Source organism: Drosophila montana, unplaced genomic scaffold (assembly GCF_035044405.1).
Source record: "Drosophila montana isolate Dmon_TW-CO22-7 unplaced genomic scaffold, ASM3504440v1 contig_3848_1, whole genome shotgun sequence".
Classification (NCBI taxonomy): domain Eukaryota; kingdom Metazoa; phylum Arthropoda; class Insecta; order Diptera; family Drosophilidae; genus Drosophila; species Drosophila montana.
The window spans coordinates 531868-551973 of NW_026998720.1; the positions used below are offsets into that span (position 1 = coordinate 531868).

Below are 20106 nucleotides of genomic sequence, written 5' to 3' on the forward strand. Positions count from 1 at the left end.
ATAATTTGTTGCTTAATTTTTTGCTGTTGCTGCGAAGATTTCACAAGCAGCCGCCATATCAGCGAGGCGAGCCAAAGTGTGGCCTCCGTCTCAGGGAGCTGTGTTGTCAGAGTTGTCGCTTTTTCGCAATTTGGGTCAGAATCGGCTGCGTCAGGCCACCTGATAAGGAACGTGCATACATGCAACTGCATGTATCTGATTAGCGTTAATGTGTGTGTGCGCCGCACACTCTGTATTGAAAACTATCTTTTGTCTTTGCTGGCATTTCGCGCTGGCTCTGTTTTAGATAAGTGAGCTTGAGCTGGCATTTCGACAATACTTCCGCCTAGGTGTTTCTCAATGAATTCGCTGATATTTATCACAATATCAGAATCACAGCGCTGAAGTAGATATATCTGTCATTTGTATACATAGCTATACCTGTATCTGTAGCTGTATCTATATCTATAGCCGGGCGAATGCACTTTGCAGTTGCTTAAACTTGTGTCCTTAAGTTCGAGTATCTTTTTTTTTGTGTGTGCACATTTGAGTATGCGTGTATTTATGTATGTGTATCTGATAGGCTGCCGCATTGTGTATCTTTGTTTACACATTTCGCTTTCATTGTTGTTGCTGTGGCTCGCGAATTTTTTTATTTTTTTTTTGCATTGAAGGACAATGTCACGGAGGCTTTGCTGCAATTCGCTTAATTTATTGATAAGCGATCGTAGAACTTGGCCAGAAAGTGTAGTGAAAGGAGTTGCGCAAGGTTATTGATAAATGCGTTAAAAGAAGCTTATGACAATAGCTAAGGCACGGGTAAATGGCTGTGGGGTGGGAGTGGGTTTTACGTAGCTTCGACTCAAATGGAGTTTAAATTTCATGTGATTAAGGCAAGAGCAAAAGCAGCTGCTGCCTTAGCCTTGGGCTTGGCCATAAACAAGTGTCTGTATTAATTAATAGTTAAATTATAAATATGTTAACCAACTTATGCATTAGATACGTACATAATTCATAGCTGCTGATGTGCATAGCATCACATATATTTTTCTTAAATTACTTTTGCCCAAAAGCCAAATTGATGTGGATGCGGCCGCAGTTGATGCTGCTGTCGATGCTGCTGCTGCCACTCACGTTGACTGCGCAGTCGATGTAAAAAATACAAAAATGTAAATAAAGCAACAACAACAGCAATTTACAGCCACGCTGGACGTGGCACGGTAGTCAGCGCTGGGCTCTCGGAGTTGTTGGGGCGTTTTGCTGTAATTGTGTCTCGGCTGCTGCGGCCGATGTTGTTGCTGCTGCTCTTGTTGTAGTTGTTGCTGTTGTTGTTGTTGGTGTTGCAGTTGGTGTTGCTGAACAGCGCATACAATACATTTATATAGTGTATATAAGCAAATAATTTTTCTTTTTATATGTAGTGCCTATATACAATTTAAATTCTCGTTTTTTTTTAGGTGCGCGCACAAAAGGCCAAATGCAGGCAATTATTATTGTTATTGTTGTTGCTGTTGTTGTTGCAGATTTTTTGATGCTATGTATTTTTTGGACTGTTGGCTGGCTGGTATTTTCCTTCTTTATTTTTTTTTTAGTGTGGCGCACAAAGTAAATAATATGCACCGTAAAAAATGAAACGGTTTCAGCTTTTCTTTTTTCTCTAGTTGTAGTTGTTGTTGTTGTTGTTGTTATTTCATCTTTATGTTCAATTTGCAGACAGCGGTAATTGTTGTGTTTGTTTTTGTTGTTGTTGTTGTTTTTTTTTTAATTTTGACAGTTGCCCGTTTGTTATTGTTGTGGGTGTATTAATTATTATAATTATAATTTGTTGTATTTGGTGATATGTTTTAACATAACATTTAATATTTATGCAGCATTTAAAATAATTCAAAAGTAACTGCTACTTTTTTAATTATTTTTGCTAGTTTTTGTTGTTGTTATTAACCTTTTTGTTTTTGTTAATAGATTGCACTTTTACTTGTTGTATTTTGTTTTTGCTTTTGTTTTGCATTTAACTCAACATAAATTTAATAACAAAAATGTTTTTGTTGTTACTGTTTATTATCTAGAATGGCAAATAAAAATTATGAGCAACGGCTGTTGAGAAACGTGTGAAAGTTGTTGAAAATTCGCGATCATAATCACTGCGTTGCGCATCTTAAAGATACATTTAATCAATTGCAACTATTCAAAAAATGCCAGCAAATTTACGTCTTTCAATTTAGTTATACTTTTTGTTTTTTAATCTGCTTTTTTACACTTCAGCTTAATAATTTGACTCTGCGCTCACGTTCCGCAGCAGCACCAGACTTTTTTTCAATGAGCTGTTGATAAGATTGGGCGCCGCTTGGCATTTTTTTTTTAGCTTTTATCATACAAACTTAACGCAACTGGAAAAAAATGAAGAAAAGAAATGCAAAAAAAAAACTAAACTAAATATCAAATGAAATTAGCAAGCTGCTGGGCTGAAGAGTTGGAAGCTGTGGGGGCATGAACAAGTCGAGGGCAGCTGAGGGGGAAACTGCTCAAAATATTCGCTAGAAAAGTTGCGCAGAAAGCACCAAAAAAACCAAAAAAACACGAATAACAAAAACAACAAGACCAGCTGAAAACCATTGTAAATAGTAATTTAAGTTTTGGGCAAAAGGATATGCCAAAAGAAAAAAAAAATAAACGGAAAGGTGGAAAACACAAAAAGCAGGAGAAAAATGCTAACGAACGGAAGGTAAGCCAAAGAAATGCGAAAATCAAATGCTGCGCTGCACTCGGTTTAGACCAGCTGCTCTGCTGCCGCAACCAGGTGGGGCGCACATGGGTTAAGCTTTAGCCAGGCATTTCAGTTGCTGCGCAGCTGCAGCGCATGGCCAATTCGCTGCTAACCGGACAACCCAACCAGGCAGCTATTTTTTTTTTCGGGTATTTAATTTGCCATTTTTTCTAGCATATATCTGTGAGTACTTTCTTTTTTTTTTAATATTTTTTTTGTATTTTTTTCTTGTTTTTCGCTACGTTTTATTATTTTTCGGTTCTCGTTCATTATGCTGTGCTGCAAAGCCCGACGGCAAAGTAAATGCCTGAGCACCCGGAGAGACCTAACCATTGTCATGGTGGAGCTACTGCAGCGGGCTTGGGCTTGGGGAGCTGCTACTGCTGCTGCTGCTGCTGCTGTAGCGACTGGTTAAGTTGGTGGCGTCTCGTCTGTCTGACGAAAATTGAAACTGACAAAAATTTGTTACATTTTGCCTGCACATAAAGTTCGCCACCCACTGGGCAGCCACCCAACCACGTTTTATTACAGCACTTGCTGTTACTTCTACTCTACTTATATTTAGTGTTTTTTTTTTTTTTTTTTGCCGCTTTGTTTGTTTTGTTTTACTGCTGCTGCTGCTGCTGCTGAAATTTGCCGCAGTTCATTTGTATGCTGAAGTACATTTTTTTTCTTCTTCAGTAATTTCTACTTTTTTGTTTGAACTCTATTTTGTATATTAAATTTTTTTTATTATATTTTTTTTCATTTTTGTTAAGCAAATTTGGCACGACAAATGAATTTTTTGCGCTTCGGTTTCTTTGGAACGTAACAAAAGTGCAGTGAAAATGTTGCGATATCGAATATGAGATGCGGTGCGTGATGTATTCGATTGGCAATGAAATTATTATATGCACATATTAACATATACACATTATATATAATATGTGTATGTCTAAGATTTATTTATTTGCAATTTGCCTAAAAATGTTTTGGATTTGCACGTCTTATATTATTATTTATGTTGTTTTTTGTATATATTTGGGTTTTAAAATATATTTAAGACACAATTCTTTCGAATGGCATGTGCAGCTCTTTTGTCACATTTGTTGTTGCGATATTAATTATACAATTTTATTAACAATAAATTTAACGCACGCACACACTCACACACAGCGGCACACGCACACCACGGGGCAGTGCAACTATTCAACCAAAAGACCGAAATAAAAATGCATTCTATAAAAATTTTGCGAGTGCGCGAAAAAAAGTTTTCCGCGTTTTGCATGCCAGCGACAGCGGCGACGGCGACTGCGACGGTGACGGTGACTGCGTTGACGACTGCGGCGGCGACTGCAGCAGCCAGCGAGCGCAGTTAAAACGCACACATATTAAAGCACACATACACACAAGCAAAGACACGCACACACGCGGGGCAGCGACTGCAGCTTCGCTATTGTTGTTATTGTTATTGTTGTCGTAGTCTTTGTTGTTGTTGTTGTTGTTTTTGTCAGTTGTCAGTCAAGAACAACCGAAAAAAGCAACGCGCGGGCGACGACTCAGTGGAAAGCCAAGTGCGTACATTGCCCAAAGGGCAGACGTTGCGTATACGCAATGTGTCACAGCTGCTGCTGCTGCTGCGGTTCTGTTCCCCAAATTGAAATACTATGAAGGGGAGCCAATGAAATGTTGTCACTGCACAATTTTTGATATACCATATATGAATTTAGAGTTATTGCATTTTTAGAATTGTCGCGTTTTGGTTTTGGTTAGTTTAACTTTTTGGACTTTATTTTTTTTTTTGGCAATATTAAGTTATGATTATATTTGTGTTTTTTTTGTTTGACACTTTTTGGGCAGTTTCTTTTTTCTGTTTAGTAATTCTGTGGTTTTGAATTGCCTGCGACTGATTGTGATGGAAATGTGGAATGCGCTTAATGCTTTACGATTGATATACGCGATCGTCGGACGCTACACCTCGGAACGACTCGGGCCGCGTCCGAAAATGCGTTCCGTTGCATATCGGATGCGTTGTGTTTATGCGACTGCCGAAGCCGACTGCAAAATTATATCACAACAACACGAAGACAGCGCTGACGACGACGACAGCGACGTCAAAATTGCATACAAGCGCATTCATGCTTGCAAAAAAAAATAAGAAAAAAAGCCCACAACTAGAATGCGAGAGAGCGCAACAACAGCAGCACCAAGAGAGCGAAAGAGAGGGAGAGCCAAGAGAGAAAGAGAGAGAGATGGAGAGGGAGAGCGAGAGAGTGCACGTTGAGTCATTGAGTGGCGCGCAAACGCGAGAACTTTAGGAGTAACAACAGCAACGGGGTAAAGCCGCACGCATACACTCAACGGCCACACGGATATGAACATCAAGCCAAGCCGAGCCGTGAGCGAGTGAGCGACCGAACGAGCGAGAACCAGGCGAACAACGAGAGCCAAGTGCAATGCAATGCAATTCTCGCCAACTGCACGGACACTGCGGCGACTGCGACGCCAGCGCGCGTTGATAAAAAGCGAGCCGACTGCGCGCAGCGCTGCCAAAATAGCCGGTGCCGGAGTCAGTTGAGTAGTTGGCCAGTCCCAACTGTAGGCAACGCGGTGCTCAGCTGTCGCGGCCTGACATTGTTGACAATTGCTATAAGAAATGTAGCTTACAATTAACACAAACACAGACACACAAGCACTCACACACACACACACACACACGCATAGAGAACAAAAAAAAGAATCACTCAAATTTGATGGACATTCGCTCGCAGACACAGCTAGAACAATGCAAGCACACAGATAGAGAGGCACGCATACAATATCTCAAATTTAGTATTCACCACATTTTTTGTGTCGCTTTTTTATTTCGCACACGCACACAGCTGCTTAATAAGCAGCCACACACACACATACATTCATAGTTATATATACATATACACTTGTAAAAAATGCAACGCAGCTGCTGCGCTGCCGCGTCGCTGTCATGGCAATTAGCTAGACTTTTTTTTGGTGAAGGGTGGAGCAGGGGGGCGGCTTGTAGCTTGGGCTTTGCCTTAAAACAATACGGGTTTTTTGTTCCAACAAATGTCTAACGTACATTTACATATATTTTGATAAATTAAATATTAATAATTGAATAATAAATATATTATCTTCTACAGATGATATTGTAAATATATATATGTTAAAATTAATGTATACTACTAATAATAAGCAAAAACAATTGTATAATGGGGGAATTCCCTTGATGTATTTTGCAAGTATTTTGCAAGTTGCACCTTTTACATATAATTTACAATATTCTTATCTGCCAATGCCTACAGATAAGTCTCCAATGAAATACATTTTAAAAGATATTCATATATTTTTACATACATATGCAGATTCATAGGTACGTTTGCCAATTTGAGCATTATGCAGGCTCCTCACAAAAATTACGCTCAAAAATTAACCAACAGCAACAACAAAAAACTCGCTCATTCACACACACATTAATAATGAGAGCGCCACTGAGCATGAGAATTCACCAGTGCCGCTTAAACTACTCTCCGCAAAGCACAAGAATTGCATTTCCTGTTCATTAATGTCGCCGCGTGGTGAGTTTCCCGTTTCCCCATGCGCTACGGAGTCCCACTCAGTTCTCGTGCTTGACTCAAGAACTCTGCTCAAAAGTGGCTCATAAGCTGAGCAGTGCAACATGTAAATGAGCTTGAGCGTAGCTTTGCTTTTTGTTTTTGTTTCTTTTCTTTTTTTTTTTTCGGCTTGTTTGTTGTGGGTCGCCTTGTTTTTTGTGTTTTCTGTGTTTGCTTTTGTATTGAACTTTGGCTCGCCTTATGCGCAGCAAGTGATAAATGAATGAAAAACTAAAAAATTGAGTAACTAATTGTTGATGAGCCCCGAAATTGCGCAGTTGGCTTTATCAAAATGTGAAACGTGCTGAAAATGTTGTTAGTTTTTTCCCCATTTGTTGCGTGACTAATTCAGCATGATAGGAACAGATTAAATTGCGCCCGTTTATCGCGAATTTTAAGCCGAATCGCAGCTAACTTTTCATTTCACTAGCGCCAGCTGCGTTGTCTATGTAAAGGTCATAACAGCAACTAAGTATAATAACAGTAACAGTAAATGTTACATTAACAGCAAGAACAACAACAAGAACAACAGCAACAGCAGCAGACATGTGCTATGCGGCGTTGGCGGCAGTTAAACGACAACGACCTGACTGACGCACGTTCAAGGTATTATCTCATAAAAGCACACACACATTAATGCACATCACACACACACGCATGCATTTGTGTGAAGAGCCCTTGCTCGCCGCTACAACAACAATGCAAGCGCAACAGTTGCGAATGCAGCGACTGAGCAGCGCAGTTGCCGCAGTTATGTTACCCTACGAACAATTGAGCTCAGATTCAGATTTCTGCCTACAAACACGTTGTTAAAAAATAATAAAGGAAAAAAATAAATTAAATACATGCAACTAAATATAAAACTGAGTGAACGATAAGAGCACAAATACGCACGCATTACGATCGACTACCTTATCAACGACAACAATAACAACAACAACAACAACAGCAACAACAACATTGAAATGGCTGCAGTGAGCGCATTTGGTATTGCCACACATCTAAAGCCTATTGAGACATTTGATTTGCAACAGCATATTTTATTGAATCGATTTAAGATTTACGAAATCAATTTGTGCTTCCTTCACATTTACCTGATAACATTTAAATCAATTTTTTTTTCTTGATTTCTTATTATTTACTTATTATTGGAATGGCATTGTTATATATTGCACTCGCACAGAATTTGATATTGCAATTTGTTGAACGTTGATTATCGGCTTTCAGTTGCAAGCGTAACAATGCAACACAATCTGACTCATTTCTTTTTTTTCTTTTTTGAAGCTTGTGTCATAAACATGAGTTTTCTAAAAATGGCATTGCGATAAAATAAATTTAATATTTTCACTGAATACGATGACTTTAGGAAAAATAAGTAAGCAACGCGTTATAATCTCTTTAAGAAGTTTTTGTATACTATTAATAATAATATAAAAGTTAATTTTAACCTACTCGTAAGTTGCTTGACCAATTAATATATATTTTAAGGGAACTTCTCACTGCCCTGCTAACATTCGCAGTTTTGATTGAACCAATTTCAGTGAAAAGATTAACCTAACATATTAATTAATTTTTAGCACAAACATGCACGCAGGCTGCTTATTTGCTAAATCTGCTAACTTTTTAGTATTCAACAGACTTTGACTAGTTTTTATTTGCTTTCGCATGGCCAGATGTATGAGAGGGTAGTAGGTGGTTTATTAAACAAAACTACGGTCACACTTTTGTTAACTAAGCTTAAGCAGCCCCCGTGAACACATGAAATTTAATTTTGTGACAAAAGATAGTGCATTTGCAAGCTCACTTACTTTTGCTCATGTAAGTAAATGAATAAGAAATGCAAATTTTCTATAATTGCAGACGCCAGCTTATTGCAATTAAATTGTATGCAACTGCATTTAGATTATCTGTTGTATGTCTCGATAAAGCGTTTAAAAAATAAAATCTATCTTGACTTTTCAGATTTGTTTTTTTTTTATTAACAGCTTTTACATCAATCTTTTATCTGCTCGATCTTCATGCTGTGATCAGATATCGCTGCATGCGTAGCATTTGGCATATCACGTATACGCCGTATACGCCGCATAGCTCGAGTCATTCACTTGCTGACGCAAAGCACACGCACACACATACAAACACACACACACACACACACACACACTTAGACAGACACACGGTTGCCACTTGGGCTTTTTGCTTCCGTGTAAATGTCGCGCAACAAGTTAGTGGCGAAGTTAGCCGCCGGCTTTACCGTTGCAACGCCATTTTGGTCAGCTCTCAAGGCGAACCTGTCTGATTTGAGGCATGTTTATGCTTGTAAGTAATTTCGTTACGTTTGATTAGTGGCCGGCAAATGGCAATTGACTTGAGTCCGACGGAATCGAGTCGAGTCGAGCGTTTTGATTGCGTTTTGATTGCGCCGCAAGCAGCTAACTGGATTTTATTATATTTCGCATTGTCAACCTTGAAAGTGTATAGAAATTGTGCACTTTGATTGCCTGTCAGGAGACTTGGTCATTTTGAAATTTATAGCACACGATTATTGCATTAGCGCAAGACTCGCAGCTACTTTTCACGCTTCTAATTAAAAGAAAAAAAAAGAGAGAACAAAAATGGGAATAAAATAAAATAAAATCACAAACTGAAACGAAAGAGCAAACGAAACACATAGAAAAATATCTTAGACACCCGCTATTGAAATTCATGCCTGAGTGCAGCGTCTAATGCATTTCCAATGTATTTTTACAAACTGTGTGCTGAATATTTATCGATTCGATGTCCACGCTGTTATTGCAGTCGTTGCTCGTTATCTTTGTCGTTGTGGCTGTCAATGTCTCGCCAGCTCTGCTGGCCGTAAAACAAAGATGCTGCCAGGCTGCCAGGCTAAAACGGAAGTACAGTTTGTACTTGCCACACAAAGGCCTTAACCAGCTAACACAGCAGCAGGCGGCTTCGGGCAATCGAAGGCTTCATAACTGCCCCCAAAAGCAAATCGGGCGACAAAAAAAACTAAGCATATTATAGTCGGATGTAACCGACTGTCCCATGCCCGTTCACTGTCCAAGAACAGCTACTAAAACGGACTAAGCGCTTACTTGATTGGGATATATACGAGACAGGGCCAGCACGAGCTATTGTGAAATTCGTCATACCCTATTTGGACACTTTAGCTTTTAAGGAAAGATATATATCTTACACAAAACCAATATGCTCTGCTTACTTTTTACTTTGACAAGCATAAAAAGCATGTAAAAATTGCCAGAAAAAACAGCTTAAAAAGTGTCGCTTGTATTACGCACTTTACTTTACATTTTTTGGCAGCCAGACAAAAGAGGTGAGCAAAAACAGCTAAAAGCAATATCAACTCGAAATGATTTTGATGGCACTTCAGTTGAACTGTGTGCTAATGGAATATTTGGGCGTGGCTGTCGGGCAGAGATTTCACTGTGTTCGCTTCATGAGTTGCTGAACCGTTTTATTATAGATATAAATAAATTGCAGTTTTGTTTCTGTTTTTTCTTTTCGAATATACACATGTCGCACACTAAATGTCTTTAGCAGACGCGAACAACAACAAGTTGTCGACAGTTGACAACTGTTGCTGCTACCAAGGAGGCGCTACATATGTGGGTGAGCCCGTCGTGGCAGTGGGTTCGTCGAAAATCGCCGAAAGTGCCGCGACGTCTGCAGCAACAGCAGCAGCAGCAGCAGAGGCAGCATCCGCATCCTGTTGCCGTCGGCAGCTGCGTTGGCGTCAACGTCGACGTCGACAGCGACAGCGACGTCGCGCTGTTAGAATGTGTGAACTCGCAAGTCTTTGCATACTTTTGTGCGTCGCCAATGCCACTTGTTGGCGCTGGCCACGCTGCGTGTGTGTGTCTGGGTGTGGGTGACTTATGCAACAAGTGCAATAGTTTGCTGTTGTTGTTGTTTTTCTTGTAGTTGTTGTAGTTGCTGTAATTGTTGTTGTGTAACGATGTTACAAAGTCAAATACAAACGTCTACAGCACCGTTGCCCTCGTCATCGCCCACGGTTTGGGTTAGCGGAGTCATTTGGTTGCCACGTCAGCGGAAAGGGGCAAGTGTCTGATATGGCTGCTCCTTTGGCGCATTGTTGGCTTTTGTTGTTTGCCTCGTGCTCCTGTTGCCTGGCGGCCCCACTGCATGTTGCCTGTATTGTGTTGTAGTACATGTGTTGCTCGTGTGTTGCTCTGTTGTCTATTTGCAAAAGTTTTCTTCAAAGAATTTTCATATAAGCATAAAATTCTTGTTACACATTTGCCTTTCAGCTTTTGCAGCTGCGAAAACGAGTCGGGCGATCTTGTTATCGTTGTTGTTGCTGTTGTTGTTTTTGTCGAGTTTTGGGCCCCTTGTACACAATATATTTTATGAGTGTAAAGTGTGCAGTTTGTGCAAGTGTTTTGGAATCTGTCAACAGAGCTGTTCGACTTTTTGGCTTTAATAGTTTGCAAAGTGTTGCATTTTTGTTTGGCTTACGAGTATAACAGGTAATTGTTGTGTAAATTTTGCTGATAGCTTTTACACTTTACCCAGACAAAATTGTAAGTTATCAAGCTTTACACAACAACTTTTCACCTTATGCTCTTATATACTGAAGTGCAAAGTATCATAGATAGGTTAAGCTACAATTTATTTTCAACAAGCTCGAATTCTGCAAGTAATAATCAAATAATTTAGATGTGTTTGGTTTTGAATGATATAAACGGTTTTTTAATTGGTTTGATATTCTATGTATATGACCAAAGCACTTAAATAGCGTTAAGTCTTTAAACCTCCATTAAACAAAATGTCTAATTTAATTGATTTATCAAGCGTCAACTGTGTAATGTAGCAAAATCAGTTCACAGCTAAAATATACAATTTTTTATTTATATTTGTTTAATACTTCAAAAGTAAAATATATAATTACGTTAATAAACTACGAGTTATTTTGGTTTTGAAGTCTGGGTTTTTAATTATAACTAAAATTTTTTTTACTTCAAATATAAATGTTTAGTTTTCCCTTTCGATTTTTTTTTTTATAAAGTTTTATACTGCAAATTTGACTGTGTAAAGAGACGTAGCTGGCCGGCAGGCCATCGTATCGGTGATGATTTTAGAAATATTTGTATTCTGATTAGGCTTTTAGTTTTTAATTTTGCTATTCCAATGTATTAAATAGTAAGGCTGACATTCGTTTTGTCGCCCAATAATAAATAAATAAATAAATAAATTAAAATTTTCAGCTCATCCACTTAATGTTCACTTCGTAGTTTTTGTCAATACATAATTTTAAATGGTTATTTATTTGAACATTTTAAGCATTAGCTTTTCTGACCCAAAATTGAACAATGTGTAACTGGTTGTTGAAATATGTTTTAAGATATATTTACTAACACGCATCATTAAAGGCCCATAAACCATATAAATGATATTATTTATAGAATTTTGGTAGGTAAAGAAAATAAGCAAAAACATTCTGATTGATACACATAACTTATAGGCAAATCTTGAGAAAAAATAAAAAAGCTGCCTCCCGTTATTAAAGTTTAGGAAGCTTTGAATTGTCCTTTTGTCTTTGTTTTTTAAGTTTGTCATGTGAAATAGAATTAAAAATTTATCGCATATTGAGAAATAATTTAAATTCCTATAAAATTTAGGTATGAAATTTTATTTTGCCACTTATTTAAAAATAATGCAACAACATTTTTCTTATTATATTTCAGATATATCGAAAAATGTTTTCCTATAAAGTCGATAAGAAACTTTCAATATAATATCATAATTATGTAGAATTTAATCTAATGACAAAAGTAAAAATATTTTTGCAAACATAAAAAAGGGTAATTGTTACTATATTTTTTATCACAGTCTTTCGCTTGGTAGAGATCAGAAGATACTGATCGATTCCAGCACTTTATAAAACAAATTGAGTTCTTAAAAAATTCTTAAAAAGAAATTTGTTGTCAAAAAATTGTTGTCAAAATTTGTGTATAGAAAAAAAATATATTTCTTTAATAACACATTTTCAGAAGCATCTTCATTCTATTTTCCAAGTGCCTGTTTTGAAATACGAAAGCAATTTGAGCTAATTATTTACTTAAACTGAGACTCACCCGCGCATCTTGTGAGATTGTTTTGTATTGCAGCCAAAATTCAGTAAGTGAATTAATCAATTTAATTAGGCATTTACAACGCTCGTAAAAAGTCAAGTTCAACATATGCCAGGCAACAGACAATTATCTCGAAGTCTCTCTATCTTGGTTTGTTGATGTCTATGTAAATGAGTGTGTGATCGGTTTAATTAAATGCCTACACATAAATTATCGCAATGCAGCGAGCGACAACGTCTTTAATTAAATTTCCATATAAACACACACAGTGGTAAACGAAACCACACACGCACACACAATTCACACACAGGGCGGGCGGAGCTGCGAGCGGAAATGAAGCGCACAAAAGCACACAACACTTTTGTCAGCGTGCGGCACTTCAAACGAAACGCGACACGGCGAAAGTCAAACGTCAAACAGTTGGGTGCAACAGTTGGCGCCAATTGTTGCTTCAATCAACACTCGAAACAGAATGCCTCACAATGCCTCACAATGCAAACTGGCAGCTGGCAGCTGGCTGTTGCCGCAGCCTCCTTTGGTGACTGATTTAATTCAGTTGCGGCCACAATTGCTGCCACTTTGGTTGCCCATTCAAATTTATACAATTAACTGGGGGGAAAAACTGGCTAACGGGCGCAGGACGAGTGTCAGTTTTTTGGTTGTTGGCACTGCCGAAAACTAGTTGTCGTCCTGTTGGTGGCTGCTGCCAAACTCACTTGTTGCACAATGCTCAACAAATGCCGCAGCACGAAAAATCGTTGTGCAGTCGCTGTTGACGTTGGCGTTGCCGTCGGCGCCTGCATCGCTGCCAACTACTACAACTACTGCAAATTCGACAAAAATGTCAGGAGACACCCACCAAACTACAAGGCGTACCAAACGCCCAAACGCCCAGCCTCCCATCCCATGCCAACTATCGTCCGGGCACAGCACAACCAACCAACCGAATGCAGCCAAATGTAGCTGCAAAACTCAAACCCAGTCAAATGCCTTGCTCAAACACACACATATTTATATATGTACATGTATTTATATATATATATATACATACACACACACACACACACACACACACATATGTAGCGACAGAGAGGAATGGGGTTAGTTGCCCCTACCACCGCTCCCGCAGTGCCACCTTGCCTCTCCGACCATCCTCTATTCGTTTCCCTTGCAGCAAAAACTACCAAAAGCGAACGACGCCAACAACGACGTCAACGAAGCGACGAAACTTTTTTCGAGCACACGAAACTTTTTCAGCACAAAATAAAATGCAGCGACGCTGGCAGCGACGGCAACAGCGACGACGACGGCAACGGCAACGGCAACAGCAACGGCTGCGACGAAGTCAAAACCAACCACCCCACCGCCCAACCACTCGTAGAACGTGCTGCATTTTTTTAGTTGCCTTTTTGCTCCATTTTGTTTTTGTGTGTTTTGCTGTTTGCTTATATCACACTCACACACACACACACACACACACACACACACACACACAGACACACATAGACTTAAACTCTCGCCCTCACCCTTGCACACGCACATAATGTGCAGTATTTTTGCTTTTTTTTTGTTTTTTTTTTTTGCACTACATTTTGCCCAATGTTCTTAGCGCCATATTGCTCGATCCTTGTCGTCTATAGACGACGAACGGGACGCCAAACGCCCAAGCACCCAAACACAGAGCCGCCCGCAACCCACCAATCCACAGGCAGCGCGTTAACTTTGTGCTTTTTCGTGCTTCCGCTTCATTTTTTTCTATACACGCACACGAAAAAAGAAGGCGAAACTGGGAGAGGGCGACAAAAAAAAAGAATGCAACAAATATGCCAAAGAAAAGTTGGCAGCGTCTCGCGCTGCCAGCTGAGGACATCGTACCAGGACCCGTTCTAGCTAGCTTCCTGCGGCGCACATTGTTCTGGTTCTTACCTTGGGCCAAGGCAAATGCACACAGCCCCAAACCAAACTGCAGAAGCCACCCACATATACCCACCGCTAGGCTGACTTCCTGGCCTGGCCAGCTCTGGCCGGCCGGCCTGACCGTAGCGCGCTGCATCCTGCTCGCTCCTTCGCATGCAGCCCCGCCACGAAAATACACAAAAGGACCTACAAAAAATAAAAATTTCCAAACGATATATAGGAGAAAAAAAGGACAAAGGCAGCGAACCAAAAAATCTATTTTCCAATTTCTGTGCATGCACGAAACTAACCCGCCAGCCTGACCTCATTCTCAATCTCTCCACCCACTTGTGGCGCTTCCACACACACACACACACGCACACACACACATACAACTGCAAACTTTAACTAAGGAGCGCATGAATTTGGTTGCGTCTTTGCTGTTGCAGCGCCGTCGCCTCGCCCGAAGAACGATTGCGGCTGCGGCAGTGGCAGTGGCAGTGGCGCCGGCTCCTTCGTTACTCTCAGCATCGTCGTCATCGTCGTGGCCACAAGGAACAACAAAAATAACAAGTTAGAGCGCGGCAATCGGTGAGTGATGACTGGCAGATACTCTGTTATCGGTGTAACAAAGGCTGAAACAAGAAGATGCGACATTAACTGGTACACACCAAGGGCGTAAGTCCTATTATTCAAAGGATATTATGAAAATTTATGACATAAGGGAGGTAAATAGATTTGACTAATTTGTGGGGGGCAAAAGTAATCAAATAACCTTCAAAGGGAAGCTTAAATAGACAAATATTTTCCATATGTAATTTTCAAGATATATATAGATATATATCTGAGTAATTTGTGGGAGCGAAAGTGAATGTGTGATGACATGAAATAACGTAAAGAAGCCCAATATACTCTATTTCTTTTCCAAACAGTGCCTTTATTGATATAATATGTGGGTGAGAAATAGATTTGTCTAAGATTTGGTACATCACGAGATATATGCCAAATCATAAACCACCAATATACGTTCTTTCCCCTTGCTAACAGTGTATTAATGCAACCAAAAACAACAAAGGTCCTTTGCGTAAAAGAGATTACTTCCTGTCTGCATTTTGGGATTTATGTAGATTTGGCTTATTTGACAATAAGCTTTACATAGAATTTTGAAAGGATGAAAGGACGACACAATACACTCTTTTGCCCATTGCAAACAGTGTATAAATGCAACCGAAAACAACAACAACATCGGCGCGAAATACTCGTATAGTGGAAGCGTAAAACTCGTAAAAATGTAACCTAAAAACCGTCAGAAAAAATGCTGTGCGCAACAACAAAAACAACAACAAGGATAACAACTGCCAGAAGGAGCGTGCAAGAAAGCTGAAGGAAAAAATAAAAAAAAAATGAAAAAAAAATTAAAAGAACACTGCGACTGGCTGGAAAATGGAGAGAGTGCTCATTGCGTAGTGCATAAAGTCCTGTGTAGGATTTGGTGAGACCTTGGAATGGCGGGAGGTGGCTCTGTGGTCTAACTTGCACGCCCACACACACACACACACACACTGACATGGCTGTTGGCTGGCGACGACGACGACGAGGACATGCTCGCCTCGCCTGTTGCATCCTTCCTTACAGGCGCAGCGCATAAAAATGCCTTCTTACAACAACAACAAGAATAGCAAAGGAGCACGAGGACGAGGCCAACACTGCTCGCAGCGATTTGCCACCCACACCTCACCCGCGACACCCTTCGCCCAATGCTGCGGTTGTTGCTGTAATCGAAAGATGCGTTCGCAGTGCGCCCAATATACGAATAGTACTGACGCCGCACCAACAAGTCCACAGAAAGTGCACCCAAATGGTGTGGCACGAGCGAGAGTCGAGTGTGGCCCACAATATTACCCAGCACCTGCTGATTCGCTTTTCTTGACGCAAGCACACACCCACACACACCCACACACACACACACATACACCCACATACACCCACACATACCCAACAATGCTCTGACACTTTCGCTCTGCTCTTTACCGAGCATTTCCATTTTTTTCTCTCGCTTCCGCAAACGCGAAAGTCGTTGTTAGAATTTTTATTGTTACTTTTGTTGTTGTTGTCGTTGTTGTTCTGTATTTTGTTGTTATTTCTGTTGCTGCTGTTGCTGCTCGTTTTTTCGTCTTTTTTTAACTTAAGCAATAGTTGTCCTTTTTATAACAGTCTCATGGACTGTGAGCCTAAGGGCTTCAACGAATTTCTTAATGGAAATTTTAATTAAATTTTCTTTGCCAAGTTAATGCCGATAATACTTAGCCATACGAAAATTAATTAATATAAGATATTAAAATATTATCCCTTCAAAAGTTATTTTACTTTCCGAACAACTGATCGCTAATGAAATCAGATTTTAAAAAAGTTATACATTGATGTGGATGAATGTGACTTTATAACTCCAGCCGAGGCCAATCGTTATACTATTATATGATATTAATATTTAAAATGGGAATTGCTTCTTTCAAGGAAACGGAGTTTAAGTAAAAAGTTATAACATAATTGTGTTAAGATTTTCCGGTTCTGAAATATTTCATATATATCATGACTTATTTGTCTTTTTATAAGGAACTATTTATTTATCATAAAATAACTGTTTTCTCCAATCCATAAGCTCAATTAATATTTACATTTTCATCATCCCGACTAGTTCACATCCAATTATAAGAAACTTGCCTTTAGCCAGCACTCAAATTCGTTGAATTTCGCCAGCTGAATCTACAAGTGGTATATCCCATTACAATCAAATACAACGCCACCACTGATTGAGCCATTGCCAACGAAGCGCCACACAGCCAGCCGGTTCGAGCCACAGATGCAACAGGCGAGAACCACATGCCCAATCCACACAGTGGGCCAACCAACTGCCTGGTGTTGGCATCTTCTTCGAACTACCAAAAACACGAGCGTCGTTGGGTGGGAGGGTGAAAAAAAAATTCGTCGCTCGTTGGAAACTCAACACCCATTTTGGCGATGGTATTGGCAGCGGTTAGGTTGTGGGTGTGAGTGGTGGTGCCGGCGACAGCGACAGCGGCGGCGTCGGCGTCGAAAATCGGCCACAAAAACAGCTCTACGCCAGCAACGTCGCCGACTCGAGCGGCGACGAGAACGTTGATGTTGGCATTGCTTGCTCCTCGTTGGCTTGTCTTTCGGCGCCATCATTCGGGTGTAGGTGCCTTTTCGGCTTGTGGCAGGGAAGCAGCACAGCAACAGGCGGGGCGGGCTGCTAGCTGCGAAGGATTGCAGCGGGCCGGGAGGGCTGGGTCGGAAAGAGTTTCGTCGCATTCGGCATTCGTCGTCTGCATTTTTATATTGTGCAATATATTTCGTAGGGATGCGTCGTCGTCGTCCTTCCACTGGCTGTGTGCGTGCGCTTAAGTGTGCTTCGTTATCTCGTATAGCACTTCGTTTTGGGCGCGCGCACACACAGACACACTCACACTCACACTCACACACACACACACACACACACATGCGAACAGCGCCCTCCACACCCAAACACATAACATGGTGCAGCTAAAAACTAACCCAAACCAAAGCCAACCCTAACGCTGCACCAGCTGAAAGCCAGACAACGATTTTTTGCAGCTTCGTGCGACAACGATGCCGAAACCTCTCACCACCCAGTTGCACGCCAGTTCGCCCGCCCGTACCTCTAAGCCAACCAACCAGACCGCCCGCACGCCCGCCCGCACGTCGAGTGGCAACAAAAATTGTCGCTGGAAAAATGTGCTAAGGGTTTGGGGTTTTTGGGGCAGGGCGCCGGGTGTGGGGTTGGCGACAACGGACGACATTGGAAGCGCTGCTGGCTGTGCGGGAATGTCAACTAGAAACAAGGACGATAAGCATTATGGAGCGCATTGAGGAAGTAATTGAGTGCACGAGACACGGACGCGGGCAAGGACGAGTCCAAAGCTGGCGTTGCCAGTGGTGGGTTGGCGCAGCAAGGAAAACAACAAAAGTATATATATATGAAAAAGAGGAAAAAATAAAAAATACTTGGCAACGACAACAACAACAACAACAAGAACAACAACAACGGAGGACATTTAACATTTTAATGCAGGTGGCTGCTGGGCGTTTGGGCGCTTGGGCGTTAAGGAGTGGCGATTCGCCGGCAACGTGCTAAACGTGCTCAAAAACCGAAATGAGAGTGTTTCACAGGACGAAGGATAAGGCTGGCCGAGAGACGCGCTGCTGGGCCCAGCAAGAAATGCAATAAGCAGAACAACAAAAAACACAACAACAACAAAAAAAAAATGCAATTTATGTTAATTTTTCTTGGTGTTTGCTTTAGCCTGAAAGTCGCCGACGTCGTCGCTGTTAGTATCTATATTTATGTGTATGTGTGTGTTTGTGCACGTATATGTGGCGCCAGGACGGCTAAACGCCTGAACGCCGTAACGCTTGGGCAGAGCTTTGCATTTTGTTTATTTTACTTTCGCATATCCTTCGTGCTATATACTCAGACCTGAAACATATGGCAGGCTGAGCTGAGCCAGGGCCCAACTTATGCTGATTAGGGTGGACTAAAGTCAATTTCCATGTCGAACTTTTTAGCCACCACACTTCATTTACCGTTTAACGGCAAATCCCATTTGCGGCCTTAATATGAGAGACGACTCGCACCCCAGCTCTCCAGTTAAGCTAACATGCACGTATATAGCAAGTTCCTGGCCAAGGCAATAAAAATTCTGCACTTATACTAATGTAAGTTGCCCCCGTGTGTGTGTGTGTGGCCAAGGAACTGCTGGAAGATGACGCAGCAGCCGCTGGAAATGTTTGTCCGCACAGAATTAAAAAAAATTGCGCTGTGGCAACAACAGTAAATTATTGAGTTTCAGTTTAATACCAAGCTTGCAAGTGGGCGGCTTTTTTAATTGGATTGTAAGAAAAATGGACGAGGTTGGGGGGAGAAATGAAAAGTGTGAGGAAAATCATTTTGGCCACTCACCCACAATGTGCAGCATATCCTTGGACCACTTCATTAGTTCGCGCTTGATGAGCCGACGCTCCTGCTGGCATCTGGCAAATGAGCAGTCGGCCATTTTCTATGCAAGTATGTGTATAACGGTTCAATGCGGAAATTACTTTTGGGCGCAACTGTACCTGCAATATAAAGACAGAGAGAGAGAGAGAGAGAGAGAGAAAGACGAATATGTATTATTGCGATTAGCACAAAATTTTCCAATGCAAGTCGGTTAAAATTATTTAATTTATAATGCGCCATTTAACGCTTCATATATCGACTGTGGTTGTTGTTGTTGTTGTTGCTGCTGTTGTGGTTGTTGCTGTTTTCATTGCATTTTCGAGTCGCCTGAGAAATGATTAAACGAGTTTTATTTCAAGGTTAGCGCGAAAACACAACCACACACAAAACCTGTTGCACTTTTTTTTTTTATTATTATTATTTCATATGCTGAAAAATATTTAAGCTTTTTTTTTATAATTTTTGTTGTTGTTTCAGTTGCATTCTTGGCAAGCAGCAGCTCGTTATAGTTGTTTTTGTGGTTTTGTTGTTGTTGTTGTATTTTTTATTAAATATATATTTGTTGCAGTAATTGTAATTGTGGGGCTTTTACTATTCGGGCAGCTACCAGTTTTTGATATTTCCTAGTTACACACAACCGTACAACCTTTTTTTGCTGTTGCTGCTGTTGTTGTTGTCGCTGTTGTTTAATCTGTCTATTACACTAAT

The 20106-nt window shown here is 40.6% G+C and overlaps 1 protein-coding gene across 3 annotated transcripts in view; it reads right to left on the reverse strand.

The window, feature by feature from the left end:
- The window catches only part of Eip93F (Ecdysone-induced protein 93F), a 70831-nt gene that overhangs the window by 37340 nt on the left and 13385 nt on the right, over positions 1 to 20106 (reverse strand). The window contains exons 1-2 of one of the 3 annotated variants that reach the window (XM_064696765.1): positions 4700 to 4776; positions 987 to 2041 (exon numbers count right to left, since the gene is read on the reverse strand). In XM_064696765.1, the coding sequence (XP_064552835.1) occupies positions 987 to 1011 (25 nt within the window). In that variant the 5' untranslated portion in view covers positions 1012 to 2041; positions 4700 to 4776. Of the gene's footprint in view, positions 1 to 986; positions 2042 to 4668; positions 4777 to 19362; positions 19518 to 20106 lie in introns of those variants that run through there. The other 2 variants (XM_064696764.1, XM_064696762.1) reach the window with 2 other exon arrangements.